The sequence below is a fragment of the Brassica rapa genome, chromosome A08 (genome assembly GCF_000309985.2).
Source record: "Brassica rapa cultivar Chiifu-401-42 chromosome A08, CAAS_Brap_v3.01, whole genome shotgun sequence".
Classification (NCBI taxonomy): Eukaryota; Viridiplantae; Streptophyta; class Magnoliopsida; order Brassicales; family Brassicaceae; genus Brassica; species Brassica rapa.
In genome coordinates this window covers 15,313,153-15,338,814 of record NC_024802.2, presented here as the reverse complement: position 1 = coordinate 15,338,814, position 25,662 = coordinate 15,313,153, and the positions used below count along the sequence as shown (strand labels likewise).

The 25,662-nt window shown below is 35.4% G+C and overlaps 7 protein-coding genes and 1 non-coding gene across 15 annotated transcripts; 2 read left to right on the top strand and 6 right to left on the bottom strand.

Moving 5' to 3' along the window:
* Positions 1 to 327: 327 nt before the first annotated feature.
* On the bottom strand, positions 328 to 2,575 carry LOC103834854 (glycosyltransferase BC10). Its single transcript, XM_009110943.3, has 9 exons — positions 2,099 to 2,575; positions 1,717 to 1,916; positions 1,569 to 1,640; positions 1,396 to 1,486; positions 1,237 to 1,317; positions 1,103 to 1,165; positions 881 to 1,003; positions 761 to 799; positions 328 to 696 (listed from the first exon to the last, which is right to left on the bottom strand). The coding sequence occupies exons 1-9, from the start codon at positions 2,462 to 2,464 to the stop codon at positions 562 to 564; spliced, it is 1,170 nt and encodes a 389-aa protein (XP_009109191.1). The 5' UTR covers positions 2,465 to 2,575; the 3' UTR covers positions 328 to 561.
* A 714-nt stretch (positions 2,576 to 3,289) lies between these two features.
* Positions 3,290 to 10,774, top strand: LOC103834852 (putative glucose-6-phosphate 1-epimerase). 7 transcript variants are annotated; one of them, XM_033277259.1, is made up of 4 exons: positions 3,290 to 4,552; positions 9,852 to 9,965; positions 10,043 to 10,110; positions 10,583 to 10,774. In XM_033277259.1, exons 1-4 carry the CDS (start codon positions 4,517 to 4,519, stop codon positions 10,710 to 10,712), a joined length of 348 nt encoding a protein of 115 aa, XP_033133150.1. In that variant the 5' UTR covers positions 3,290 to 4,516; the 3' UTR covers positions 10,713 to 10,774. The 7 variants fall into 7 exon arrangements, 6 of the variants coding, with proteins under 6 accessions (XP_033133150.1, XP_018509443.1, XP_033133153.1 ...); XM_018653927.2 differs by lacking the exon at positions 10,583 to 10,774 and adding an exon at positions 10,252 to 10,484 and having other exon boundaries at positions 3,293 to 4,552; XM_033277262.1 differs by having other exon boundaries at positions 3,294 to 4,552; positions 10,522 to 10,728.
* On the bottom strand, positions 4,784 to 9,686 carry LOC103834853. Of its 2 annotated transcripts, XM_009110942.3 has the most exons (10): positions 9,461 to 9,686; positions 9,240 to 9,353; positions 8,283 to 8,661; positions 8,070 to 8,194; positions 7,911 to 7,992; positions 7,696 to 7,813; positions 7,466 to 7,621; positions 7,276 to 7,390; positions 7,017 to 7,202; positions 6,592 to 6,951 (listed from the first exon to the last, which is right to left on the bottom strand). In XM_009110942.3, exons 3-8 carry the CDS (start codon positions 8,435 to 8,437, stop codon positions 7,352 to 7,354), a joined length of 675 nt encoding a protein of 224 aa, XP_009109190.1. In that variant the 5' UTR covers positions 8,438 to 8,661; positions 9,240 to 9,353; positions 9,461 to 9,686; the 3' UTR covers positions 6,592 to 6,951; positions 7,017 to 7,202; positions 7,276 to 7,351. The 2 variants fall into 2 exon arrangements, with proteins under 2 accessions (XP_033133113.1, XP_009109190.1); XM_033277222.1 differs by having other exon boundaries at positions 4,784 to 6,951; positions 7,276 to 7,621.
* Positions 10,747 to 11,223, bottom strand: LOC103834851. Its single transcript, XM_018653928.2, has 2 exons — positions 11,064 to 11,223; positions 10,747 to 10,980 (listed from the first exon to the last, which is right to left on the bottom strand). Exons 1-2 carry the CDS (start codon positions 11,187 to 11,189, stop codon positions 10,918 to 10,920), a joined length of 189 nt encoding a protein of 62 aa, XP_018509444.1. The 5' UTR covers positions 11,190 to 11,223; the 3' UTR covers positions 10,747 to 10,917.
* A 219-nt stretch (positions 11,224 to 11,442) lies between these two features.
* Positions 11,443 to 13,261, bottom strand: LOC103834850. Its single transcript, XM_009110939.3, has 6 exons — positions 13,086 to 13,261; positions 12,829 to 12,894; positions 12,261 to 12,365; positions 12,052 to 12,166; positions 11,847 to 11,964; positions 11,443 to 11,752 (listed from the first exon to the last, which is right to left on the bottom strand). Exons 2-6 carry the CDS (start codon positions 12,836 to 12,838, stop codon positions 11,699 to 11,701), a joined length of 402 nt encoding a protein of 133 aa, XP_009109187.1. The 5' UTR covers positions 12,839 to 12,894; positions 13,086 to 13,261; the 3' UTR covers positions 11,443 to 11,698.
* Positions 13,262 to 14,237: 976 nt separating this feature from the next.
* Positions 14,238 to 16,340, bottom strand: LOC103834849 (protein phosphatase 2C 56). The gene is made up of 4 exons (XM_018653893.2): positions 15,450 to 16,340; positions 15,077 to 15,367; positions 14,872 to 14,977; positions 14,238 to 14,809 (listed from the first exon to the last, which is right to left on the bottom strand). The coding sequence occupies exons 1-4, from the start codon at positions 15,963 to 15,965 to the stop codon at positions 14,454 to 14,456; spliced, it is 1,269 nt and encodes a 422-aa protein (XP_018509409.1). The 5' UTR covers positions 15,966 to 16,340; the 3' UTR covers positions 14,238 to 14,453.
* Positions 16,341 to 19,045: 2,705 nt separating this feature from the next.
* Positions 19,046 to 21,254, top strand: LOC103835532 (zinc finger MYM-type protein 1-like). Its single transcript, XM_033278095.1, has 5 exons — positions 19,046 to 19,393; positions 19,517 to 19,628; positions 19,785 to 19,979; positions 20,043 to 21,118; positions 21,213 to 21,254. Exons 1-5 carry the CDS (start codon positions 19,046 to 19,048, stop codon positions 21,252 to 21,254), a joined length of 1,773 nt encoding a protein of 590 aa, XP_033133986.1.
* Positions 21,255 to 23,566: 2,312 nt separating this feature from the next.
* Positions 23,567 to 25,017, bottom strand: LOC103835531. Its single transcript, XR_004450226.1, has 2 exons — positions 24,273 to 25,017; positions 23,567 to 24,188 (listed from the first exon to the last, which is right to left on the bottom strand). It is a non-coding gene; the product is annotated as an uncharacterized LOC103835531 (transcript).
* Between the last annotated feature and the right edge of the window lie 645 nt (positions 25,018 to 25,662).

The following is a 25,662-nucleotide window of genomic DNA, read 5'->3' as shown; positions in this document are numbered from 1 at the left end:
AACAAATTGTAGTAGTAGCATATGTTCTAAGAGATTTTTATGGAATGTCCCTGTATACCTTTACAACTTTTCATTTGTTTACATGGCCATTACAAAAATGAAAATTAGAAGCAACAAAGCACTCTGCGTTTCCAGCGAAGCTAAAGCTGCGAAGTTGGAAACATATATATTCGCTGCAAGAGATATTTCTCTAGATTAACTAACAAAATGGTTTTCTCTTCGGTATGTTTGTACCCTGAGAAACGCTAGCTAGATAGGCAGGAATGAATAGGCCGCGAGTTAAATAAATAACGTGTTGGCAGAAAAAAAATAAGTAACAAGAACCCATATTAAGATTCCAGGCTTATTGATAGACCCAGGGGAAAATCACAAAATGTAACTTTTTAAACCAAAATTTATTCTCTAGTTGCGTGTAACCGGCCGGCTCTCAGTTTCATCAAGAAACACAACTTACAAAACCAAGAATTATTTCATTTTTTTTAAATAGAAAATTTACAGTATCTAAAAAATCAATATCTGGAACATAATTAGGTCAAAGACTTGCAGCTCAAGAATCCTATCTCAGACAACTGGGCTTGTGTAGTTTGGGAAGAGGTTGACCAATGTGTCGAGAGCATCAGGATGAAATTTCCTTGCAAACAGATAACAAGGCCGTGTAATCCCGTTCCATGTACAAGGCCAATGCAGCTCTCCATGCTTCAAAACCACGAGTAAAAGTATAAATAAAGAGAGTGACAGAGAGAAAGTCGCAAGAGCATACCTCTCCCAAACTTGTGACGTGCACACTCATTTCCTCGGACTGCACAAGCGAAAAACGACAAAAGTAGAATAAGATGCTACATGTGACCAGTTTTCAAGAGACTGCGTTATCAAAACATACCGAGACACTATTCATAAACTCTAATGAAATCTCATGTGCTCTGTAAGTCTTTGGATGCCGCCTTCGTTTAGACCAATCAACATACGTCACTGACCAGTTCGAGATCCCCATGGGATCAACTTTCTGAAAAGAAGATCCAGCAAATAAACAAGATTTTTCATCATCAAGAAATTAAGGTTTGGTATACTGCAGAAAATAGGGTGTTAAGAAGCATATCCTCACACTAAAGAATGTTGGCAAGTAATGTTCATCTGCAGTACAGCTCTTGTTAGCCTCTAGCCCCGGCTGAAATTAATTTATACAATGTCAGAATCAGAACAAAGAGAAGGGAGAAACTTTTCACTTGCAAAACTTACACCACAATACTTGCTGAATTTTGAGTGGTATAGACTATCAGCCATCACTATAACCGCGTGCTGTCGCTTCATTGTGAACCACTGGCCACAAGAGTATACACAAAAGTTATACAACAGCAAGTAGCAACATACCAATCAAGACAAGCTCTTAGAGATTACCTGAGCACCCTTTCTAAAATCTTCCTTGGTAATTTCCGGTAGCATGTGTTCCATGTGTCTACCAGTCCCATGTGGACCAGGATCCACAAAACTTGAGAAACATATAGATAATTGAAGCTTGTGTTAGTGAATAATATTAGTGGAGAACTCAAACCTTTTTTCTTTTAATTTACCTCTCAATGAAGCTGACGTTGGAGTATAGCAAATATCTATAAGTGTAGTCAAAAGTATGCAACGGTATACAACTGCACATGGAAAATACATTTGAGTTCTGGAGAAGACCTTAATATACGGATACTTGATAAAGATTGGAATCAATACCTCTCTGAAAGAAGAACAAAGTGTTGGTTCTCAGGATCCTCAAGAGCATTAACCAGTAACCTCTTCTCAGCATCAACCATTGAAGTTCTTCCCCAAGTGACCTTATCACTATGGATTTCTCGATCATAAAAATGAGGGCTGATGTGAACTGGACGTTCCTTGAACGTGTAGATGTAAATGGAGAACTTCCCTTCATGACCCTTCACAACACCAGCAAAAATGAACGTAAGTACAGTTAACAACAAGCACCAGTGGTCTAGTTGTAGAATAGTATCCTCCCACGGTACAGAACCAGGTTCGATTCCCGGCTGGTGCACAAGTGGTTTTTAAGCAATTAAAAGAAAAAGTAACTAAAGTTGGAGTTTGTCTAGGTGTTTGTTACCTTGAAGAACTCATCCCAGAGCTCCTCAAATGGCAAAGTAGCGTGAGTCAAGAACAAGAAAGCGATTTTGGAGTTTTGGGTGACCAGGGAAGGGGTTCTAAGTATGTCTCTGACCACTGCTCGTGCTGCTATCTCCTTAATAGTGAGTTTCCTGATATGAGCAGGTAGCAACGCTGAAATAGCATTCTCGCATCCTCTAGAACTAGAGAGACCATGACAGGAAGAGCTCTTGCCATGTCGTGGGAACAGGTGAGTACAAACAAGAAGCATGCTGATTACTGAAACTGTCAGAACGACACATAAGGGCTTCTTCAGAGATGTGTGGTGACGTGGCCTCTGCAAATACTTCTGCTCCTTATAACTCATTGAAACCAACCACGCTTAAACACCTCCCTTCTCTCTTTTAAATAGGCATTGCCTAATAAAGATTTGCAAATATTGGTTTTGTTTTAAGAAAAGCTATATACAAGTTGTTGTTAATGTCTCAAGAGGATTCAGAGGCGTTTCTGTTTCTTTTATACTTAATCTCACTCCCTTGTCTTATTAGTTTCTGTCTCTATAAATTGTTGGGTTTGAAGTAAAGAATTGAAGAGACTTTTTGGTGAAACCAACAAGTCTTCTTCTCCAGTGATCGAATCCAAAAAAAAAGAGAGGGAGAGAGAGGAACGTTATTAAAGAACGGTTTTCCATTTTCTCAAATAATTTCTCTAAGTTTGTTGTTATCAAACAATGTCACAAAAGTTCCCTAAAGGATCAATATTTCCAGTTTGTGTTGGATTAGAGTTGGCTTCACGACTCTGGAACTGATTATCATGAGCCCTAAATGTACAAATGCATCATAGATTCGACTAGAAAGATGAGATGTAAAATGGGTCATAAGACTCATAACGTCATTAATGTCTGACTATCTGCCTTTGAACTAGGGCTGTTCAATATGGTAAAACCGAACCGTACCGAACCGAACCGAACCGAAATAGATAATATGGTTTGGTTTTGGTATATACCATATAAACCGAATGGATATAATTTTATAAAAACCGTAGGATTTGGATATGGTTTGGTATATAACCGATTAAACCGAACAAAACCGATTAAAAGTAGAAACACGTAAATATGTATCTATTTTATAACAATACATGAAAATCTATTTGTTACATAAGTTAAATTTGTGTTAATAACTATTACTATAATTTTATAGTAATAAAGAGCCTTAATTTGTAAAACACTTGAACTATAATTAAATAACAATACATCGCAATTCAGACATCTTATTTTCTAAGTCTTCTTTTGAACTTTTTGTTTTATTTTAGTGTTCACTAAATTAATATGAAGATTATAAATTTGATGGACAATAATTAATGGAAAATTTTTACAATTTTTTTCTTATTTGTAAACAAAACAGAGTTTTGTGTTCAATTGAAAAAGCTTGACTTTAATGAACAATAAATAGGGAAGAGTGAAAAAACGTTTCTTTCATATTTCTGTTTTGTTTCATATTTTTGTTTTCAAAATTTCAAGCTTTGATTTTAGTTATAGATTTGATTATTTTATTTGATGGTAGAAGCATTTTTACTTTTTTGTTCATTTATTTGAACATGTAATATATCTCTAATGTAAAATTCCATTTTTTTTTCAAAATAGAGTAAAAGTGAAAATTGAGTAAAATTGATGGAACCTTATTCCATTTTCCACTCCATATGAACAAACAAAAAGTAATTGAGATATGAAGTTGGGTTGGATCATTTCTTATTTCATATTCATTTTTATTCTATTTTAGAGAAAAAAATAAAATAGGATGGAGATGCCCTAATATGATAAATGATGTTAAATGCAATGTCGTTTCCATGTCACAGAGCACAAACTAACGCTGAAAATACACTATTTTCCATCTTAACTAAAGAGATCGAGTTATCTTTTTTTTTTCTTTTTAATGGAAGATATATATTTTCAAAAGTTTTACAACCAATTATACTAACAAAGTTTACGGGACACGGGTGAATTTTAAAGGACTTCTAGTTATCTTCGCTCTTTGTTCAACGGAAAAATGTCAAATTAATGTTAACATACGTTAGTTAGTACGTTCTTGTTTATATGTGCACTCGTTGACTTTTCTTGATCCTTCCCCTTGGGCTTTTTTTTTTTTGGTTAAACCCCTTTGACTATTTATGGAAAGAAAATATCAGTTACTCCTCCTACTTACTCCAAAATCTTACCAATCAAGTAAAAACATCTTTCTTCCTCTTATCTGTAGTTACTGTTAAAAATTTAAAAGAGAGTAAAACACACTAATAAATTTACTCCAACTCAAGCAAAAGTAAATGTATTTACTCTAGTTTACTCTCCCTCTCAGTTTTATTTTTCCTCTCTTTTTTACTATATTCTTTCCCTTTTATTTACTCTACATTTCCCAATCACATAATGGGGGATAAGGGAAATCTAATCCTCTTATGGGTTACTAGGATAGGCCCGCCCTACGGGCGGGGTATACTTTATTTGTGATTTCGATTTTTATTTTTTGTTTGATTTGGTGGTTAGTGTTTTAAGTTTGAATTTGCAAGAGATGTGTATAATAGTATTTATTTTTTTTTGTTTTGGTGGTTGTGTTTTAGTGTTTTAGGCGAATATGACATTTTAAGTGATGAAGGATATTATATCTATTTTAGTTAATGTTTGATGTTTGCTTATTTTTGTATTTTTATTTGTTCTCAAATATATTTTAATTACATAATACTATTTTAGTTATTATCTTTCTCTTTTTATTAAATTTCTTTATAATGTAAACACATTTTACATTATCTTCGCATATGTCTAAATTTTTCTTTATTTTTTCATTATTCTTATTAGAGATTATAAAGTTGTATTAACATGATACGATTTTAATGATTGAAATGGTATACATTTATTAAATGTTTGTTCAATTTTTTTATACATAGTAAGTATTATTCGAGTTTTTATTGTTGTTTTTAGGTTCAATAATCAAAATATTGATTAATTTTTATTTTGTTTATATTGAATGTACCTGTATTTTTAATAAAATTTTATTATTCAGTTTCAGTGTATTATTATTCGAGTTTTTATTGTTGTTTTTAGGTTCAATAATCACCAACCTCTGTACCAGTCATGATCTCAGCTTCAAGAACCATGTTAGCATGACCATCATTCTCGTACCATTGCACATAGACCTTGCGTCTGGTTAAGGTTGTAAAAATTCAAAATATAATATATAGTTTTTGGTCTAAATATATATAATATATTTTGAAAAAGCATACACAACATAAAATATTGTTATGTACTCTTATCTGTTGAAAATTTGTCTTATAATAATTAAAAATATTTTCATAAATAAATACATTTATAATAATAAAGTTACATATCTAGCAGAACTTTTATTTTAGTTCTACGTTACTATCAAATAATTAGTCGACAAAAACAAATACTGAACCAAATTGCAGCTAAACCAAAAAAGTAACTTATCTTTATGTATACGCAAAAACCTATCTTCAAACTATCTTCTCCCTTCTCTTCCTTACCTATGATTCCTTCTCTTCTCTCATCTGCTTTGATCTGTGTTTTTTTTAAGTCATACAGCCATCACTGCCAAGCCGTGACCACACCAGCTCCTTGCCATTCAGTCTCTGCCCTCACCATGACCCTACCACCATTTATCAACCGTGCTATAACAACCTTCATTAGACTCACCATGAAAACTTTGGCATTGACTCAATTTTGTTGCTTTCTATAACTTCTAAAGTACCATTTGATGTGGGACTCGTCATCTCCTACATTAAAAAGATGACAGATACCATATTTTTCTTATTCTTACATGGGATAGCTGAGCAGCATCATGAGGCTGAAGATGGAGAAGTAGCTGCAACAACAAAAAAGAGTATCTTTTAAGCATCCATATTTTTTGCTTTGGTGTAAAACAAAGAGAAGTCTCATGTCGACCTGTTTCTTAATGAATGGAGGAAGATATCCAAATATCCTCCAGCATATGACCAAGGTAAGAGTTGAGCAGAAATTTTGGAAGCAACTACACCTTGCAGAAGGAGCCCAAGAACTTCTTGCATCATAAAAAAGTCAGATTAGAGATGACTCATGAGATATAATATTAAAAAGGAACATATGTTTACAATATCAATCTCGGTTCGGTGATCAACCAAGTGATTGATGTTAACATTTCTGCCAAAATAATTAGATCTTTTATAAATATAGCTAAAGCCATAAGATAGCACATAACTTAAAATCGAATAATACGAAGTAGAAGGGAACTTCGTAATGGATACTTGTTACAAAGAAACAACTCAAATGTCAATAAAGAGAAAATAAACAATATATATTGTCAGGAGCGCTTGTACTTTATGAACTCAGTAACGCAAAGAAACCACCGCCAAAACAATGATCTATTTGTTTGATTTTTTTTATAGGAACATGCTAATCACCATGAAGGTAATAAGTGGACAAATATACTAAATTCACATAATGAAAACGAATAAGCAAATAAAAATATTATATTGTAAGTTGATGTTATGTAATGCTAGCTGGATTATTCCCAAAGAAAATAAACAATATCATTTTTGCAAAATAATTCGATTTTTAATAATTGTAGATAAAATTATAAGCTATCACAAAACATGAAATAATAAATACGGAAATACCAAATGCATACTTGTCCATAAGAGAAAAAAAACTTTATTATTATTGAGAAGGGATATCTGCCTTCCCACTTATGCCTTCCGTGCCTTCTTAGACTTAGCAGATGGTCCTGCGGACTTGCTACATCCACCACCCTCCATCTTACGTCTCACCAAGCTAGCACCGTTGTTGTCATCTCCATTGTCATCGTCACCACCCTATCGAATGAAAACGTTAAATTTATACAAAGCAGAAACGGTAGTGGAGAATATAAGAGTAATACATCTTCAACGAACTCAGGCTGTGGCGCACGTTCACCCTCGCCGAGAATGCGTGAGATGGTAAAGCTTTGATGATTTGCTGTGAAATTGTATGGGCCCACCTTCACCTGAAACGTGTATGACTTTCCTTCCATGTCTCGAACAAACGGAGGAGCATCAGTTTCTTCGGGGTTGACATCATCACCAGCCTGCATTTACAATGGTACGATTCATTGAGTAGATATTCAACTGACAAATAAAGCACAATATAACATAACGTACCAAGAGGTTGGCAGCTTCATGGGCCCTCATGTTATGGAGCTTCGCAATAACTCCATCAAAGGCAACAAACAAACCCTCACCAGTCTCGTCTGCGATTGACATCTCGACACGGTATCTAGTGCATATAAAATTTTCAAATCACACAGTTAGTTAAACGTAGATGATTAAGCTGCTTAGGGTCAGTACATACCGAAAAACCAACTGCACTGGTGGTGTTGCAAGACAGACACGTGAGAGATGAGACAGACCGTTGGAGTTTCTTGAAACATTTTGAACAGGAAACATAGCACCACCCCTTGTCCAATTTGACTCCAGTCACCTTTCCGGCACAAATGAAATCAATTTCCTGCATTGTTATAAAGTCGGATTAGGAATGATAAATCACATTTGATAAAGGACATGACAATCATGCTAACGAACCTGAGACGTAGCAGTGACGACAAAATCATTGAGCTCAGATATACTCAGCTTCTCCACCTTAGCATAACTCTTTAGCAGCGGAGCTACTGGCGGGAGCCCAGTGTCTTGCTCAACCAACCTGTTTACGAAGATAACAATGTCCTTAGGCACTCCCATGCACAGTTCGGAAATACTATAATCAGGATGTTTAAAAGCAATGACACGCAAAATGATACCTGTAAAACAATTGTTCCCCTGCATCTGTTTGCTTGTCGAAATAGATGTGTGTGCCGGATGTGGCGTTCAAAAACAGACGCCCTGCATTATAAGTCGAGTATGAATGATATCGACATCATTTCAGGGCTAGACATGTTTGTATCACACTGGTTGCTTACCTCCCACAATCTTCGGGTTCACACTGGTTGCAACGACAACCCTTGGATCCACTCCCATCTGCTCCAGCTGATTATGAATCTTAACAGCCTGAGCGTCAAAGAGGCTCATAGTCACAGATGTGTCACTGCATCATTGGAAGGCAGAACAGTAAGATGAACGTATTTAGGAAATACAAAACAACTGTGAAGATACTGAAGCTCATAAAAACTTACTTCTCCATCCTAATGGTCGCCATGACACGATTATTGTCCTGAGGAGGGTCAGTGACCGTACTCTTGACAGCAGTAATCTCACCAATAAGATTTGTGAGCAAAAGACTATCAGATATCCTTATATATGTAATCAGAAGAGATAATAAGAGGAGCATTACCCGGTAATTGATTGTTGGAGTTAGCAAGACCAAGCATCTCACTGTAGTTACGGAACAGGAATGATTCAAGAGGTATCGGAACGGCTGGTTCGGCGACCTTCTTGAAAGAGGTGGAGTCGGTAAACCGGATTAGTAGAGAAGAGTCTGACAGGCGATAATTCTGGTTACAACGTGTGACTTCAAAATCGGTTAACATTAACGGTAGCCGGCATCATGGTTGACTGAAAATGAAACAAAACACAACTATGATTAACAAAAAAACGGTGAGCAGAACGAAAGCGCCACAGAATCGATTTAACATATAAATATCTATCAAATCTGACGCGAGGACATCTAACAAATATCATATAATTATCTAACAAATCTTATACAATTATCAATAAAAGCCGACGTGAAGAAACTGACAAACCTCATATAATTATCTAACAAATATTACATCTATAAATCTAACAAATGTAAACTCAAGGCAGTGGAGTTGTGAACCGAGTAATTAAATATTTAAATCATAATCAGCGAAAACTAAAAATTATTATCCAACAAATCTTATAAAATTATCAATAAAAGCCGACGTGAAGAAACTGACAAACCTCATATAATTATCTAGCAAATCTTACATCAATAAATCTAACAAATGTAAACTCAAGGCAGTGAAGTTGTGAAACGATTAATTAAATATTTAGATCATAATCAGCAAGAACTAAAAATTTGATCGCCGTGCTTTTAATATGGATTCGAGAGGGCGGGTACGTGTACAGATTCTATCGGAAAAACAAAACCAATGGCAGATCTAAAACATAACCTGAGAGTCGAGCAAGAGCATGTCGACGCCCATGAGTTCTCCACCACGGCAGACGTTTCTAGCCTCCCAGAAGCGAAGCAAGCGCACTTCGACGGTGGAGGAGGAGCCACCAGACTGGAGATCGGAGAGGAGAACCAAAACGTTAGCCATAGCACCGGCTTTTTTTTTTCAGAAGAATTTAGAACGAAAGTGATGTAGTATCTGAGAAGAACAGAAGATACCTTCTTATAGTCGTCTCAAACGCATCGGACATCAAATATCGCATTGCATCCAGATCGTGGTTGATAGATTAATGGAGGGATTAAAGACACTCGTTCAGTTTATGAGGTCTTGCGATGGAGGAGATGGAAGGTCAGCTGCGCAAGGAGAGAAACGATTTAATCTGGAGACGAAACAAAACAACCACCGTAAACCTAATTCAAAACACTGTGTATCGTACAATCTTGTATTGCATGGGCTAAATAGCAAGGCCCAACAAAACAACGCGTCATATAAAGCACGGACTAAATAACGCGCTGCGTTTAAATGCTTGGACACGTGGCGAATAGTACTGAATCTATTTGTTGCGCTGGCAGCCTAAAAAGAGAGTTGCCTTCTTCTTTATGTTATAAGATGCTCGTTGGAGTAGTCGCCATGGCCAGGGAGCATCGTCTCTTTGAGCGGACTAAAGGCATCAATGGTCTAGAAAAGATCATCATCAGCGATCGTCACTGCCAATCTTTCGGGGTATTCTCCTTATCTGATCATACAGAACAACCAGATCCGTGCGTGTTAGTGATTTAATGTGGCTTGTATAATGTCAGGTGTACTTGTATGGAGGTCAAGTGACTGCTTGGAAGAATGAGAAAGGAGAGGAGTTACTTTTCGCAAGGTTCTTCATATTCATCCTTTTAATTATATCATCATATCTATTATCTATATATAATATATGCCCTAGCTAATCATGAGTGAGATTTGTGATTTGATATCATATGTGATGTATTCGACCTATACGCCAACGTTGACTGGGCAGTGGGCAAACTTATGATTCGGACTATAGGCCAGCTTCCGATGTTAATGGTTACAGCAGTTACAATTTATGAATCGTTGTGCTCTGTGTTGTTCCGAAGTTTAAAAAAAAAACAAGTGCTAGAGAGCCAATGTAGTTGAATGTGCAGTGTAAATCTAGGTGCCTCTTTCTTTCATATTTCGATGTATTTGACACGATAGATCTAGTCACATAGAACAGTTTCATGTTTTTTTTTTCCCTTCTTTTTGGCATGTTCGTTTTGATTTTGTATAGTGGTGACTGGTGTCTATGAGATTTTGACGGAACCATGGGAACTCTTACGTGTTGAAAGTAGGATTTTCTACCTGGACATGATGTATGAAAACTGTAAGGAGACCCATATGTTGCGGAAAGGGCTATGTCCATCATGGAGCTATCCACAAAACTTTTACTGTCTACACTGTATGTTAGCACTTGTCAAATGAGATAAAATCAAAAATCTCTCTACATCCAGTTAGCAATGTAAATGCAAAGTTGCAATCAAATACTTGGATGGATCACAAAGTAGTTGACCAGTGAGGGGACTTATTCATTACATAACAGAAAAAAGTCTTAAAGGGCATAAAACTCCAGAACCCAGAGGAGATTGTGAAATAAAAAGACAAGAAACGACAGAAAAAAAAAAGGATTTTAATCTTTGTTTCGAGATTCTTCCTTCTTGTCTACTTCATCACTTCCCATCTGAGGTAATGTCTGCAACGAAAGATAAATGATTGTCACATCATCTGGACATTACATCGAACACCTTACACGCATTGTAAAAGAATATAACTTACGAGATCTGGCTTGTATAAATTGTGTACGACGGAGGCTCCGGCGAGCAATGAGGCTACAACGACGACGGTTGACAGGGCTAAAGACGGAGTTCCCGTCGGCTTCTTCCCCCCAAATCTTTTGTTCATCTTTTTGTCTCTTCTTTGAACAACCGCGACCTAACACGTACACTTGAACTGGTAATAACGAAGCTTTGTTTTTTTTTTAATTTGACGCGAGTCCTTTGCGCGTGAAGGTCAACTTCCCCTTTTTACTTGGTTTGCTAGTTCATTACTGTAATTCCAATTTCATCTCGGTTTTCTCTACCAATTCACATATTGTGGTTTATTACTTAACCGGTGCAAAGCCAACAAAAAAAGAAAAAACATTCATTAGCTCAAGAAAGAAACAACTATTTATTCGTTTATTTTTATGCTGTTCCTTTGTACATACAAACGTAGATAATGAGAAGAACACGATACAAAGAGATTTGAGTAAATATAAGGGGTATAATATCTGCACTTTGGGTTTATATTGAATGTACAGCCATATATCTAAGTCCCTCCTCTATAATCCTTTGACAAGGAAGGGACCAAGATTGTACATATATATATATATAGCTCAAGAGTATGGTGTGTATACGTAAGAAGAAGCGCCACTAAAACCACCTGAAAACAGCAATCACCAGTAGCAAGAGGGAGAATCCCATCGCCTGCAACATCACGAGATCTCATCATCATTTCGATGGAAGCTCAAATAGTCAAAGAGGAGAGGGGGTGAGAGAGAGAGAAGGAGAGAGTCATTACAGTGATTGCGGAAGCAGCAAGACCGGCTCTTTCTCTAGGATCCTTGCGGTAGTAGTTCCCGAAATAGAGAAATGTCGCATAATACCACAAGAGAGGGAACACAAATCCCAGGAGGAAGCTGTAAAGAGAGAGAGATATCATCAGGTAAACAGAACTGGAGACTTAACAGTTTAACACCAAAAACAAAACAAAAGATTCTACTCACGAGAACCATCCTATTCCGCAACCAAAGCATGGGAGAGGTTTATCATACGCTCCATTTTCGACATCATCCACGTCTTTTACAAGCGTATATCTTCCTTTCCCACAAACCATAGCATCTATCACACAACCCCAATGTATTAGCTCACAAAGAATCAATGGAAGAGTTTCTTAATGCAATGAGAAAGAGCTCGTTGTGAATGGTGATGATACCTTTAATAGCAGAGTAATATCTAGCAGCTGGTCTGATAACACTAGCATGCTTATCTCCCATGGATTTCACCAGATCTGCACTTCCATCCCCACGCTCTTTTACATCTACAAAATATAAAAATCAATAGAATATATTAAATCCAAACTGATGAAAAACTCATCAACCTTCAAGGTACTCCCCACTTGAAAGCATGAGTCAAACGATCTTACAAAGAGCTTAACCAACACAAACCAGTATCAATACTCGGTTAACCAATTTCTATTGGTTTAATCTTTTCAAATATTTGAGACAGAGTCCTCACAACTACCCTAAAGAAATCTTAACTTGTTGTTTCGTTCTAAAAGCTTTTGATAGAGTCAACGCTGTCCCATCTCAAGACTCAAGGTCATGTTCGTGTTCTCAGAAATCATATATGCAATCAATTACAGCTAATAAACTACTTTGCTCTCACGATTTAGAGATAAATCTATGATTCCTCTCTACTCTACTAACAAGAACACCCAAAAGCGTCTAGCTTTAGATGACTAATCTGATCATAAAGGGGAAGAAGAAGAAGAAGATGATTACTTTCTGCCATATGTTCTTCAGTAAAAAGAGCCTCGGTGAACGTCAAGCTCTTGCTTCAAATTTAGCCTTCAACAAAAAAAAAAACAGTAACAATATGAATTTTACACCCCTGAAGATAGATTTCAATCGAACTAAGGCTCGAAACACACACAGATCGATCGATCAATCAATCAATCAAACACCATGAAAACCAGCTCAATTCGAGAGGAGATTGATTGCAAAGGGAAGATGGGGGAGATGATCGAGATTCAAGCAACCTTAAGCGAAAGGAGAGAGTCGTCTTCCTTCTTCTTCTTCTTCTTCTTCGGCTGCTGCTGCTTCAACTTCGTAAGCGTTAAATGCGGAAAGAGTAGAAGCAGAAGAAGCCAAGTCTGAGGTCAGACTCAAAGGAGAGACTTTTTAATTTTCTTTTGCCCCAACCCCAAAGTTAAATCTCTTTTCTTATTTTACACACTCTTATTCTAAGCGTTAATTAGCTCCATAAGCATATTTATTCTTGATTATCTTTAATCATATTTTTTTAGTTGTTGGTTTAGGTATGTATTCACCATCTCATCATATATTTGCAGTTTTAGCTACTAATCGTGTTTCTTCTCTCAAATTGAAAACGTCTTCAACAAATATCAAGTTTATTTTAAAACCCAAAAAAGAAAGTTTATTTCCATATGTTAGTTTACGAGTATTTTTAGTAATATATAAATAAACAGAATTACGTAATAGATACAACAAATATTAAAGTATGTCCAACTCGATATCACTTACCAACACTTCACGTTTAACTTTTGTTGATTTCTTCAATTTGGTGTTTATCTAATTATCATGACAATTTAAATGTATATATAGTAGCTTGTTTGTTTGCTTAATTAATATCACACAACCTGTCAAGCAATGCAAATTGATTATTAAAAATAAACGATTTAACAACCAGAAGACCATTCCTCCAAGAACATTAGTCATAAAGACTAGTATGATCATTAAACACTCACTGAGCACGAAGTTATTCACAAATCATAGACTAATATGATCATTAAACACGAACTTCTGGCGCGTAATCATATACAAGAGTCTCTCTCATGTATATCTTTCATCATGTGAATAACTTCGTCATTTTTGTGATTTCTGGTGATTTAGGAACACAAGTTCGTAAACATGTTTGAAGATTCGGATGCGAATCTCTCGTCTTACTTCACCAACGCAGGATCTTTGATTCCCCCACTTTCTATCAGCTAGAAGCCTAGAACCAAGTTTGAACACCCCTTTTACCACCAAGTTATATTTTCTATCCACTAGCAGAGATGTTCTCTAATAATATATGACTTTTGAGCGAGTTCTTTGGATAGAGAGTAAAATATCTTTCCATTTTCATATGCAAAAATATTGAAAATCATTTGGATATAAACGGATGATACTAAGATGTCTATATATTAATGTATATTGTAACCATATTACAATTAGCCCGGGAGGAAAAATACAAGGGGCTTTTCAGACGTAAAGACAATGAGCTTAACATTTTAAGCTACATTGTCTGACATGATTGTAACATGTCAGTTTAAAAATTATAATTTGTTTCTTTGAGAGACCTATATTCATTGATAAAAGAGAGAAAAAGGACCCTCTGTTTCAGCTCAAGGCTTTTTGATCTTGAGTTTCCTATGAGGCTTCAGATCAACCACCACCACAGTTATATTGTCTTTGCTTCCTCTCTGTAAAGCCAGCTTTGACAAGTACTCAGCCGCAGACTTCGCCGCCGGATCTTCTCCTTCACCTCTTCTCTCCTCCGTGAGCAACGACGCATCTCCAGCCCCCATGTTCTTCTTGTGCCACAAGAGAATACGCTTCCGCGCCATCTCACACGCTTCCTCATCCGTCATTACATCCCAAACACCGTCACTCGCTAGTATCAGACAGTCATCTTCTTTGACTCTCCTCACAGCAGTCACTTCCGGATCAGGAATGATCGACGGTTTTAAGTATCTATCGCCTGTCACACAATACATGACTGTAAGAACAAAAGAAAGTTTCTATTTATAGAAGAAAGCTTACCAATGGATCTTGACATGGCGAGAACACCGAACACACGAGCTCCGTTCCACCGGATCACTTTCCCTCCGGCGGCTTCAATCCTCGCCGCCTCATCTTCTCTATCAGGCTACACACATACATTACAAAATGGATTCAAATCAAGAATCAAAAACCTATGAAACTAAAGAACCAACCAATACATATGTATGAGTCTGTATATGCTTACTTTGTGATCGGTAGATAAAGGTAACGCAGTCTTGCCGCGGCAAAGAACGGCTCTTGAGTCGCCGCAGTTCGCGACGAAGATATGAGTCGGGAACACGACGGCGACGACCGACGTTGACCCGACAGTCTCCGGGGCCACCGACTCGATCTCCGAGTCAACGCGGAGGAACGAGTTGAACAAAGCTCTCTTCCACTTCTCCTGCCACGTGTCACCGTCGTAGAGCATCGGTTTCTCCTTCTCTATCTCCTCCGCTAAAGCCAAGTGCATCCTCTCTCTGCAATAGTTCGCTACCTACACAACACAAGATCTCAATCAAAGACTCAAAGTCATATACTTTTGCAATATACAGAGGAGATTGATTGTGTTTTGTTACCTGAGAACCGCCGTGGCCGTCGTAGACACCGAAGAAGTGAGCGGCGGACTGAGGATTGAAACGACCATCTATCAACGAATTGGTCGGAGACTGGAGGAATCTTGGTATCGCGGAGACAGCATCTTCCATCTCCGGTCTTCTTCCACAGATGGAAGACACACCGTACAAAGGCACGCTCTTGAACTCGAACAGAGTCCTGCTCTCTGTTGTGCTGATCATCTTCTTCTCCGTCGATCTCTCATCTGAACCGTTGATCTCTTCTCCTGCGGCTATATCTGATGATGATGATTGATTCTTCATGTTGAAGTTCGGAGAGTTGATCCGAGAGGACAAAACTTTCCTAGATTCAGAAACAGAGCGTGAAGTCTCCTGTCTAGAATCTCCGTTGTTGTCGGAATCTTGAGTTGAGTATTGGCCGTTGTGATAACCTTTACCCAACATGATCCCTGCGAGTTCCATCTGGGTTTCGGGGAAAGGCATGAAAGGCATAGAAACCGCCGGTGATACTTCCTCCATTGATGGAACCTCAAGCTTTGTTCTCTTTATTGGTTTTTAAAGAGAACCACTTTGTGAGAAGCTATGCACTATGCAGACAAGAAACCCATGACTCTCCACAAAAGAAAAATATAAGTACTTTAACTAGCACATGAAACCGTTATTTTCGCTGGGATAAAATCACCACACAGCAAAAGAAAACAAATATGTATGTATTGAATTTGAATCAGGGTTTCCTGTATTGTGGGTAACTCATTACAACCTCTTAAAATATTCTCTCTTCGATTAATTTTCACAACTAAAACCATTTCTAGATTCAGCTACCTAAAAGAGTTGAAAAGAAGACTCATCTTTTCTTCTTCTAAAACACTCTCGTGTGCCTTCTTCGCATAAAAAAAGAGAAAGAAGGAACGAAAAAGGAATCCCTTCAAATCTGCTACTATTTATTAGGTTAACTTAAATAGATAATTTATCTTTATTTATTACATTATCCTAAAAGTGAAGGTTTTTTTTTTGTTTTTGTAATAAGGGGAGATGTTTCATTCTTGAAAATATAAATCCATAAAAGACACTGTTACCTTTTAATTTATGTATTCAACTAAATATTTTATTTATTTGTCAAACGAAATATGTTGCCTTTTCCTAGTTTGATTTAGGTCCTCCAGTTTAATGATTTTTATTAGTTCACTAATAGTTGGACGTACTTGTCACGTTCTGATCTAAGTCTTGTAGTTTACAATATACTTATTTGTCATAAACACAATTTAATCCGAATTTATTGTAACTTCTAATCACTGGACTAAAAAAATCCAGACATCATATGCATATATAATTTAGATATAAAAAAACATTAATAGTTTAGAATTCGGTCACTTTTAGTATAAGAACAATATTTTATCCATATTAATAAGACAAGGAAAGAATTGGATGTTTTGTATTCTAGAAAAATGAAAGACCACCGGCAAAACATCTAAATAGTTATAATTTAATGGGAAACATTTTATTATTCGTCTAATTATTTAAAATTATATATCTTGAATACCATTTTTGGTCAAACTTAAAACTAAAAACATTGAACAAATGATCAATTATTTATGTATCAAGTAGAGCTAAAAACAAAAGCTGACATTTTGAATCTTAGTTCATTTAAAATCCATATAACCATAGAACAATAGAACGGACCATAGGCTTCAAATGGTATGCACATCAAAAAAACGCAGATCAAATCAAAAACGCATATCAAGCAGAACAAATGCAGATCATGCAGAATAAATACAGATCATGCAGAACAAATGCAGATCTAACTCGTCAAGTTAATTTGTCGAATTAGTGTATTTAACCAAATGTTAAGAATAATTTTGTAAATTAAAAATTTAAAATAAAAATACAAATTCTTATCAATTAATTTTTTTATTAATTTAATAAATACAAAGAAAGTTTAAACATTATATAAAAGGTAAACACAATTACAAAAAAAAACCATACATTATATAAAAGGTAAAAACAATTACAACAAAAAAAACATTATATAAAAGGTAAACTCCGCTAAAAATAAATTGTTATATAAATGATAAATAAAAATATTAAATCATACATTTAAAGAGATTTTTGATTAGTTTAAAATTTAGTGAAATGAGTTAAATGAGTTTTTTAATAAGTAAAAAATAGAAAGAAAAAATATGCAGATATGTTATTGGTCCTCACATCCCACCTGCATCGGACCCTTAACCATTTTCTTTTTGTCCATGCAGTTCAAAATTAACACATTAAAGTATCTGCATGCAGTTTTTTAATTATTTTATAATTTTATTTTGGTCTGCATTTTAAATATTGAATGTAACAAATGCAGTACAAACTGCAAATTAAGTAATCTGCATGTATTTTATATTTTGTTCTTCATTTCATTCATAGCCATAGTGTAAGTCTGTATCGGCGAGAAATAATTTTTTTATAAAACATATAATTATTTTTTATTTTCGTAATATATAAAATAAAACATTATTCAAATAGTATTTTGTATAACGTTAAAAAAATTGTATTTTATATATACTGACATACCTGGGCAACAAACCAATAACATGAGAGTGTCCTCCGAATTTTGAAAATAAATATGAATAATAAATTAATAATGTTGAATCAATCCTATTTATAAATAATATAAATATGAATAATAATGGGTACGATATTTTACATTTAACCTATGGCTGAGCGACACGTACACGAAGAAAAGTCTGGCTTTGTGAAGGAGAGAGGGTGACGTGTACGTTCTGAGATGTGTTAGTTGGGTGGCGGGAGAGATTAGAGGAAAATGTTCATTGCACTGACAAAGACAGTCATTTAGATTCCGTAAATATCTCTTTAAACTTTTTTATCTTCCCTTTTTCTGTTTTTCATTGAATATATCTCAAAAAAGTAATATATTATTGGTTGGCAGCAAAACGTTACAATACAAAGTATCTTATCAAGTTCCATATGTTTTATACCACTTGTGCCGTATTCCTTGCAGTGCCGTGCCTCAAGTGTTACCAAAAGGGCTTTTGCCCCTGACCCCCAAAATAAACAATTTTTTTAGGGCCCCCAGATTTCTAAAAATATTTAGTAACATATTAGTTTTATTTAATTGTTTACCCATTCAATCCATGTTCGATCTTCTTAAATTTCTGGTAGATATTTTCCAAAAAAGAAATTTTACTTTATTGTCACTTTTCCAAATTTCAAACAAGAAAATATCGTTGTATATGTCAAATTTCTAATAAAAAAAGGAAAAAGTGTAAATCCTTTAACCTTTATAGATTCCTAAATATTTTACATAGAATCTCATATCAATCTATTTTTCAAGCCAACACACGTCTTTTCTCTTTTTTCTGTATACCAACAATTGTCTCCTATTATTTCATCACATCTTCAACTTCTGTATTAAGGTATTTGTTTTCTTTGTAGAATTCTAATGTAACTATCTTTGTTTGTCAGTTTTTTGAAGTGATGAATTTTTATTATTAATTTCAGAAAATATGCCACCAAAGAGAATATATCTATCGAGAGCTCAAAAAAGACAAAGAAAGGAGAAAGCTGATGCATTGATGAGATCAATACAAGGTTCCATGGACAGATTTCTTGTACAACCAGCAAATCTTAATGAATCCGATAGAAGTAGTGACGAGCTTGATGATCCAATGGAAGATGAGAAGGAAATAAATGATGAGACTATTAATGAAGAAGATAAGAAGAATGAAGATAATGTTAACGTTGACATTGAAGAGGATGAGAATCTAAGTATAAAGGAGAATCATGATGTGAATGATCATCAAGATAGTACAGATATAGGCAGAATCTTAGATATTTATGATCCTGGAAATTGGGGAGAAGTCAAACCTGGATTAAGACTTGTCATGGTTGAAAAAGGTCCTGCTCAAAGACTACCGAATGATTTTGTGTTTCCAAGAGAGAAGGCAAGTGGTCGACATTTTTCTCATGCATACTATATAAGATCTTTGAGTAATGGAAAGAAGCAAGACAGACGTTGGCTAGTTTATTCAAAAACATTAGATAAAATCTTTTGTTTTTGTTGTAAGTTGTTCACTCGCGACAACAATCCCAGTCACATGGCATCTAAGGGATTCAATGACTGGAAACATATTTTGGAAAGGTTAAGGTACCACGAGACAAGTCATGAGCATATCAAATGTATGAACCAGTGGATGGAACTTGAACTAAGGCTGCAGAAAAACCAAACAATTGACAAGCACATTCAAGAAGAACTCAACAGAGAGAGAAATCATTGGAAAGATGTCATGGTCAGAATTTTTTCACTGGTAAAAACTCTTGCTAAACAAAATTTAGCATTCCGTGGGGGAAACGAAAAGCTAAGAGTAGATGGCAATGGAAATTTTTTAAGCTTTATTGATTCAATGGCTGAGTGGGATCCGGTAATGAGAGAACATGTTAGACGGTTTGAAGATGGGGAATCTCGTTATCACTATCTCAGCAACAAAATTCAGAATGAGTTGATAGCAACGATGGCTGATGAGATCAAAGGTATTATCATAAAAAAGATTCGAAGTGCAAAATTTTTTTCAGTCATTGTTGATTGTACTCCAGATATAAGTCATCATGAACAAATGACTCTTATCCTTCGATGTGTTGATGTTTCAGCAGCTTCAGCTAAGATAGAAGAATTTTTTCTCACATTCTTGATAGTTAACGATACATCCGGAGAAGGGCTTTTCCGTGAGATTCAGAATGTATTGGTTTCTCTTGATTTAGATATTGATGATGTGAGGGGACAAGGATATGATAATGGATCCAATATGAAGGGAAAACATAAAGGAGTACAAAAAAGATTCCTTGATGTTAATCCACGTGCATTTTATACGCCATGTGGTTGTCACAGTCTTAATCTTGCTCTTTGTGATATGGCAAGCACTTCTGAAAAAGCCATTTCATTTTTTGGGATAATCCAGCGTATTTATAATGTCTTTGCATCTTCAACAAAGCGGTGGAAAGTTTTAGAAGATAAGGTGGGAGGTTTGACAGTGAAATCTTTATCACAGACTAGGTGGGAAAGTCATGTTAATTGTGTTAAGGCGATTAGATTTCAAGCTCCAAAGATAAGAGATGCTTTAATTTATATAGCAGAGACTACTGATGATCCGAGTACACAAAGCACTGCTGAGTGTCTTGCTACAAGCGAGACACATGGGATTGGAAATTATGAATTCTTGTTGTCTATGGTGATTTGGTACAAACTTTTATTTGCTGTTAACACAGTAAGCAAGAGTGTGCAGTCAAAAGACATGAATATTCAAGTTGCTGTTTCTCAGTCAGAAGGACTTGTTTCTTTTTTTCGAAATTATAGAGAAACAGGCTTTGAGAGTGCAAAATCTGATGTTAAACAGATTGCAGAAGCTATGGAGATTGAAGCCATGTTCCCATCAAAGAAAAAGCGTGTCATCAAAAGAAAAAAGTTTTTTGATGAGGAATCAGAGTTAGTTGATGATCAGTCTATAGATTTATCTCCAGAAGAGAGCTTCAGAATTTCTTATTTCCTTGAAGTCATGGATCGAGCTATTTATTCTCTTGAAACAAGGTTTGAGCAATTTCAGAAGTATGAACAAACATTTGGATTTTTGTTTGATTTGGAGAAACTGAAGTCAGCAAGTGAAGATAGTTTGATGGTATCTTGTACCAATCTTGAAGCTGCTTTAAAGCATGGAAATCATTATGATGTTATTGCGGATGATTTGTGTTTTGAACTACTGGTTCTAAAAGAGGCTTTGCCACAAGATTGCAAGAGACCTCTTGAAGTTTTGAACTTCTTAAAAGGAAGAGAAGTGTGTTATCCAAACTCATGGATTGCTTACCAAATATTATTGACGATTCCGGTTTCAGTCGCCACTGCCGAAAGAAGCTTTTCCAAGCTAAAGTTAATAAAGTCTTATCTACGATCAACCATGTCACAAGAAAGGCTAAATGGCTTAGCAATCATATCTATAGAAAGAGATTTACTTAGGAATCTAGATTATGAAACTTTGGTGAAACAATTTATTGAAAAAGAAGGAAGAAAAATTATGTCTTAGTATTTTCAAGTTATTGTTTTAGTTTTTTTTTATGTTTTCAAATATATACTATACTTTTGACAGGAAATTTTTTTTATAAGAGGCCCCATTTTTATACTCGCCCCAAGCTCCATTAAACCTTCGCACGGCACTGATTCCTTGGACAATGTGTAATTATATGTTGTTTGAATGGAAATGTGAATGTTGGTTCTGGTCCTTCTGGATAATGGGCAACAGACAGAATATCCAAGAGACCTCAAGTTCAATGAATCAATCATCTACTATCTACAGTAAATATAATAAAAAATGTGTAAAAGAGAGAGCTGTTGAAATCAGTATTTATATAGAAGATGGCCAAAAATATGAATAGTGGATATGTTGGTTTCCGTTTGCTTACTTATGTTAATCTTTTAGCTTTCCTTGCAGGCGAAGCTGTTAAGAGAAGAAGTAGGGTTCTTCAACGCGTATTTAAAACTTAACTACGTCAATCAAAATATTATATATTAAGTTATATTAATAACACAGGGCCTGCAATTATAATAATTATTCTTTTAAATTAAGCATGAAGATTAATTGTGTAAATCTTTTTCCTTGTTTAAAAACATGTATAGAGATTATGTATATTATGTTTGTCTTTTTGTTGTTTATTTTTTTAATTACATAAAAAATCAGACTAATAATAATGTGATATTTTTAATGTGATATAGAAAGATAAGGTGTTCATCGATTTTTCCAAACAATCAATTATTTACCATTTATATGTTCAAAATAATTTTGGTTTATCTAGGGATTGGCCCGCCCTACGGGCGGGTGAGTCTACTATTTTGAAGAAAACATTAACAAAATTTTGATTTTAATAATTTTCATTGGATATTAAACTTCTGAGTATACCATGTTATATCTATCTCTTTGTATTTTCTTTTCACGTATGTGAGTTACTGTTTCACATCTTTAGTTATATTTAAAGCAGTCATATATTTCAGAACCTCCTTATATATATAATACATATATATATCAACTTTCACAAAATATAAATTATAAAATGAGGTTTAAAATATTAGAGTGAAAATACTAATAATACTAAAATAGATATTATATGTTTACTGTTTGTTAATTATGTTAAAATATTCAATAAATATACATGAAATTATTAATAAATATTGTGTATACGTTTTCTTGACGTAATATATATGCATGAGAAAAATGAGTGGTTAAACGTAAACGTAGAGAAGTAAAAAATTTATATATTGTGTCCAACAGAAACCCACAAAAATTGTTACTGCTAAAGTACATGAAAACAGATATGCGATATGATGTTTTACTTTTAGGAATTAGAAGTGATTCACCATATATAAAATGAAGTATGTGATTTTTTCATTTGGTTATACAAATAGCATTGTTTCTAAGTTTCCAGTGACAAATATTTTGTCATGAGATTGCAATACCTTATTAGAGAAGCAAGTGGATGGATAATCAATGATTTGACTGTCATATGCTTCTAGACTCGTGTGTCTTTAGCAGCTTCGGCAAAATGGGTATGATTGCATTAGATGGCGTATGGTGGTTCTTGATAACCGTGCTACTTTTGAAAATATATCACCTTGGAGGTCTTGAGGGAGGGCTTCGAGTTTTGATAGGGGTTGATCTCCGTGCATTATGTGAAAATATTTTTGTAAGATTTGTGTTTTTATTTTAGCTAAAGGTTTCGATTTATATAGTCGAGGAATATGCAATTAAATTTAACATTTCAACTCGTCTGTGGTAGTCTTTTTAACTGAGATTATTTCAACTCGGAAGAGCAGAAAATCACAAGAGAGAAGATAGAAGGAGAGTATAAAGACATCTGCTGGTTGAAGGAGAGACACAGCGGCCAAAGACCAGAAACTTGCTGATCAATGGACCTCTAACATATCAGACTCACCGAGTTTCTGGAACAGCTTATGGGTTGCAGGCAGAGGGGCTATTAGACCGACCCTGAACACTGATACAAACCATGAAAACACCTTCTAAGATGTCTTCTTGTCTTTGTTGTGTCGTCATGTAATGTAAGTTTTTTTTTTTGTTTTGGGCTGATTGTATGATTTAATAACTCCAACATTAATTAGACTTTTGGGTTCCCTAACTTCGCTTTTATGGTACGTGTTGGTTTCTCTTTAATCATGTATTGTATCTATAGTTCACCATTTGAACTGATAGAAGTTTACAAACGTAGAAAAAAACAAAACAAAGAGAACATGAAACACAATGCTATATAATAGTTATGTGTTATTATTCACTCACAGGCAGCTGAAAATAAAAAGAACATAAATCTTTAAAAATGTCTTTGGCCAGAATTTCAAAATACATAAGAACAAAAAAAAAAAAAGAAGGGTAGATTAACGCTTCTTTTCTGAAAAAAATGAGAACTCCAATAAGAAGCATTTCCTGAGAATAATGGATGGGCCTGACTTATTCCATTGCGATCCCAGGGAAAATATGCTTCCACCACTGATCACCATGTACAGAGTGAAGCCAAGATGGACCCTCTAATCAAGACATGGTATTTTCTCTCAGGAGAAGTAGCAACTATGATCTTCATGCTGCTTGTAGACCAAGACGTGATATCTTAGCTCAAATTGTTAGCGATCTCAGAGAAAATGTGCTTCCACCACTGGTCACGATGTTATACCGTACACATCCTTTCTGATGTCTACATCACACTTCATTAAAGAGTTAAAGTTGTTTCATGGATACCAGTATTCTCCATACGAATCATAGATGGCTGGTAAATAACTTTGGTCCTCAGGACAATGGAACCGCTCAGAACCAATTGTCATCACTTGCCCATCAGGTAGCTCGTAGTTCTTCTCAACAGCTTAGCTAGGTCCCATGAACATGACGCCACACCACAGTACTTGCACTACACTTACGAAGAAAGTATCCATTTTTTCATATGATCTTACATATTAAAAGCTACTGACATTCATACAACAACCACTTTAGTTAGAAAAAAAAAACATATGTTGAAAAAATTACGGTGAATCTCTATCTCTAAACCCTAATGCGTACCACTTCCAATGTCATTAGCTCATCAAGGAGAGGACTCAAAACTTATATTCACAAAAAGGGTCATACTTTCACCAACTTAGATATTAAATATGATACACATTGATAACCTCTGCAATGTGGTACACATGAGACAAACAACAATAACTCTGAAATGTCTAATCTCACACCACAAAGAGTCCGAGAGTGAGCAGTAATAACACAGCAGTACACCAGAAGAGAGTAAAGTCGAATATAAAATCAAACCAATCAGGTGAACATGAGGAAAAAAAAACATGATTTGAGCAAACAACGAAAGGTTAAGAGAAGCCTAACGCTCTTCACAGTTTGGGCGAAAGAAGCTATGACACAAAACACGAACGGGGGTCTTGATTCAAACTCAAACTAAACATATTTCAATAAAACCAAAAAAAAAAACAAAGTGGGTCTCATCGAATTGGTAAGAAGATGAATCGCTAGGGCACGAAATCACGAACCTTTGTATCGATTGAAAATCAGGACTGTTCTCTCCACAAAAAAAGCTTCAGACTTTCCAAACCAATCATCTCCTTTACAGCTCTGAGCTACATGAACCGAACCCGAACCGGAGCTAACCCGACCCTTCGAGCCAGGCTCCTTAATTCTCGGTGGCTGTTTTGGCTCCGTCAGCGCCGGGGGTTTCTCGAGGCGACGGCTGTGGAGCTGAAGGTAGCAAGAAGAGTCTCCAGCTAGAGCGGAATCAGAGGCGGAGGAATTGAGCCGCTTCAGAGCTAGGGTTTTAGCGTCCCTGGTGCGAACTCCCAGGAAAGTTGGCTCGGTGGGCTCCGTATCGTTGTTGGTAATCTTCGATTTCTTCATGTATTTGCCCATTTTCAGACTGATTTTCGGATCTTTTTATAGATGAATCTCCAACGCCTCAGATCCAGAAATCACATTGAATATAGATCATGTGTGAGAGAGTAATGGAGGGTTTAAGATGATAATTTGGTAACTGGTAACATTTCTTACTCTAAGGAAGAAGATGGAAGAGCAATTTAGAAAACCTAATCCACATGGGTTCTGTAGAGGCGAAGAAAAAAAACACGGGATTTATTCTAATTGAAGTCTAAAGTAAACATGAAACCCATAAAAAATTAAAG

Excerpts from the sequence above, each read along its gene's own strand:
- LOC103834854 (XM_009110943.3), bottom strand. The coding sequence starts at position 2,464 with ATGAGTTATAAGGAGCAGAAGTATTTGCAGAGGCCACGTCACCACACA. Across the intron at positions 1,917-2,098 it reads TCTGGGATGAGTTCTTCAAG|GGTCATGAAGGGAAGTTCTC; the intron begins GTAACAAACACC and ends GGTGTTGTGAAG. Across the intron at positions 1,487-1,568 it reads AACGTCAGCTTCATTGAGAG|TTTTGTGGATCCTGGTCCAC; the intron begins GTAAATTAAAAG and ends ATGTTTCTCAAG.
- LOC103834853 (XM_033277222.1), bottom strand. The coding sequence starts at position 8,437 with ATGCTCCTCTTATTATCTCTTCTGATTACATATATAAGGATATCTGAT. Across the intron at positions 7,993-8,069 it reads GAACCCGAAGATTGTGGGAG|GGCGTCTGTTTTTGAACGCC; the intron begins GTAAGCAACCAG and ends CTTATAATGCAG. Across the intron at positions 7,622-7,695 it reads TCGTCACTGCTACGTCTCAG|GAAATTGATTTCATTTGTGC; the intron begins GTTCGTTAGCAT and ends ATAACAATGCAG.
- LOC103834852 (XM_033277258.1), top strand. The coding sequence starts at position 9,765 with ATGCTTGGACACGTGGCGAATAGTACTGAATCTATTTGTTGCGCTGGC. Across the intron at positions 9,966-10,042 it reads GTCACTGCCAATCTTTCGGG|GTGTACTTGTATGGAGGTCA; the intron begins GTATTCTCCTTA and ends GTATAATGTCAG. Across the intron at positions 10,111-10,582 it reads GAGGAGTTACTTTTCGCAAG|GATTTTCTACCTGGACATGA; the intron begins GTTCTTCATATT and ends TGTTGAAAGTAG.
- LOC103834851 (XM_018653928.2), bottom strand. The coding sequence starts at position 11,189 with ATGAACAAAAGATTTGGGGGGAAGAAGCCGACGGGAACTCCGTCTTTA. Across the intron at positions 10,981-11,063 it reads ATTTATACAAGCCAGATCTC|ACATTACCTCAGATGGGAAG; the intron begins GTAAGTTATATT and ends CTTTCGTTGCAG.
- LOC103834850 (XM_009110939.3), bottom strand. Across the intron at positions 12,167-12,260 it reads ATATTACTCTGCTATTAAAG|ATGCTATGGTTTGTGGGAAA; the intron begins GTATCATCACCA and ends GTTGTGTGATAG. Across the intron at positions 11,965-12,051 it reads TGCGGAATAGGATGGTTCTC|CTTCCTCCTGGGATTTGTGT; the intron begins GTGAGTAGAATC and ends CTCTCTTTACAG.
- LOC103834849 (XM_018653893.2), bottom strand. The coding sequence starts at position 15,965 with ATGGAGGAAGTATCACCGGCGGTTTCTATGCCTTTCATGCCTTTCCCC. Across the intron at positions 14,978-15,076 it reads CTTTATCTACCGATCACAAA|CCTGATAGAGAAGATGAGGC; the intron begins GTAAGCATATAC and ends GTATGTGTGTAG. Across the intron at positions 14,810-14,871 it reads CGCCATGTCAAGATCCATTG|GCGATAGATACTTAAAACCG; the intron begins GTAAGCTTTCTT and ends ATTGTGTGACAG.
- LOC103835532 (XM_033278095.1), top strand. The coding sequence starts at position 19,046 with ATGGACAGATTTCTTGTACAACCAGCAAATCTTAATGAATCCGATAGA. Across the intron at positions 19,629-19,784 it reads AAGTCATGAGCATATCAAAT|CATTCCGTGGGGGAAACGAA; the intron begins GTATGAACCAGT and ends AACAAAATTTAG. Across the intron at positions 21,119-21,212 it reads CAAGTGAAGATAGTTTGATG|AGGCTTTGCCACAAGATTGC; the intron begins GTATCTTGTACC and ends TGGTTCTAAAAG.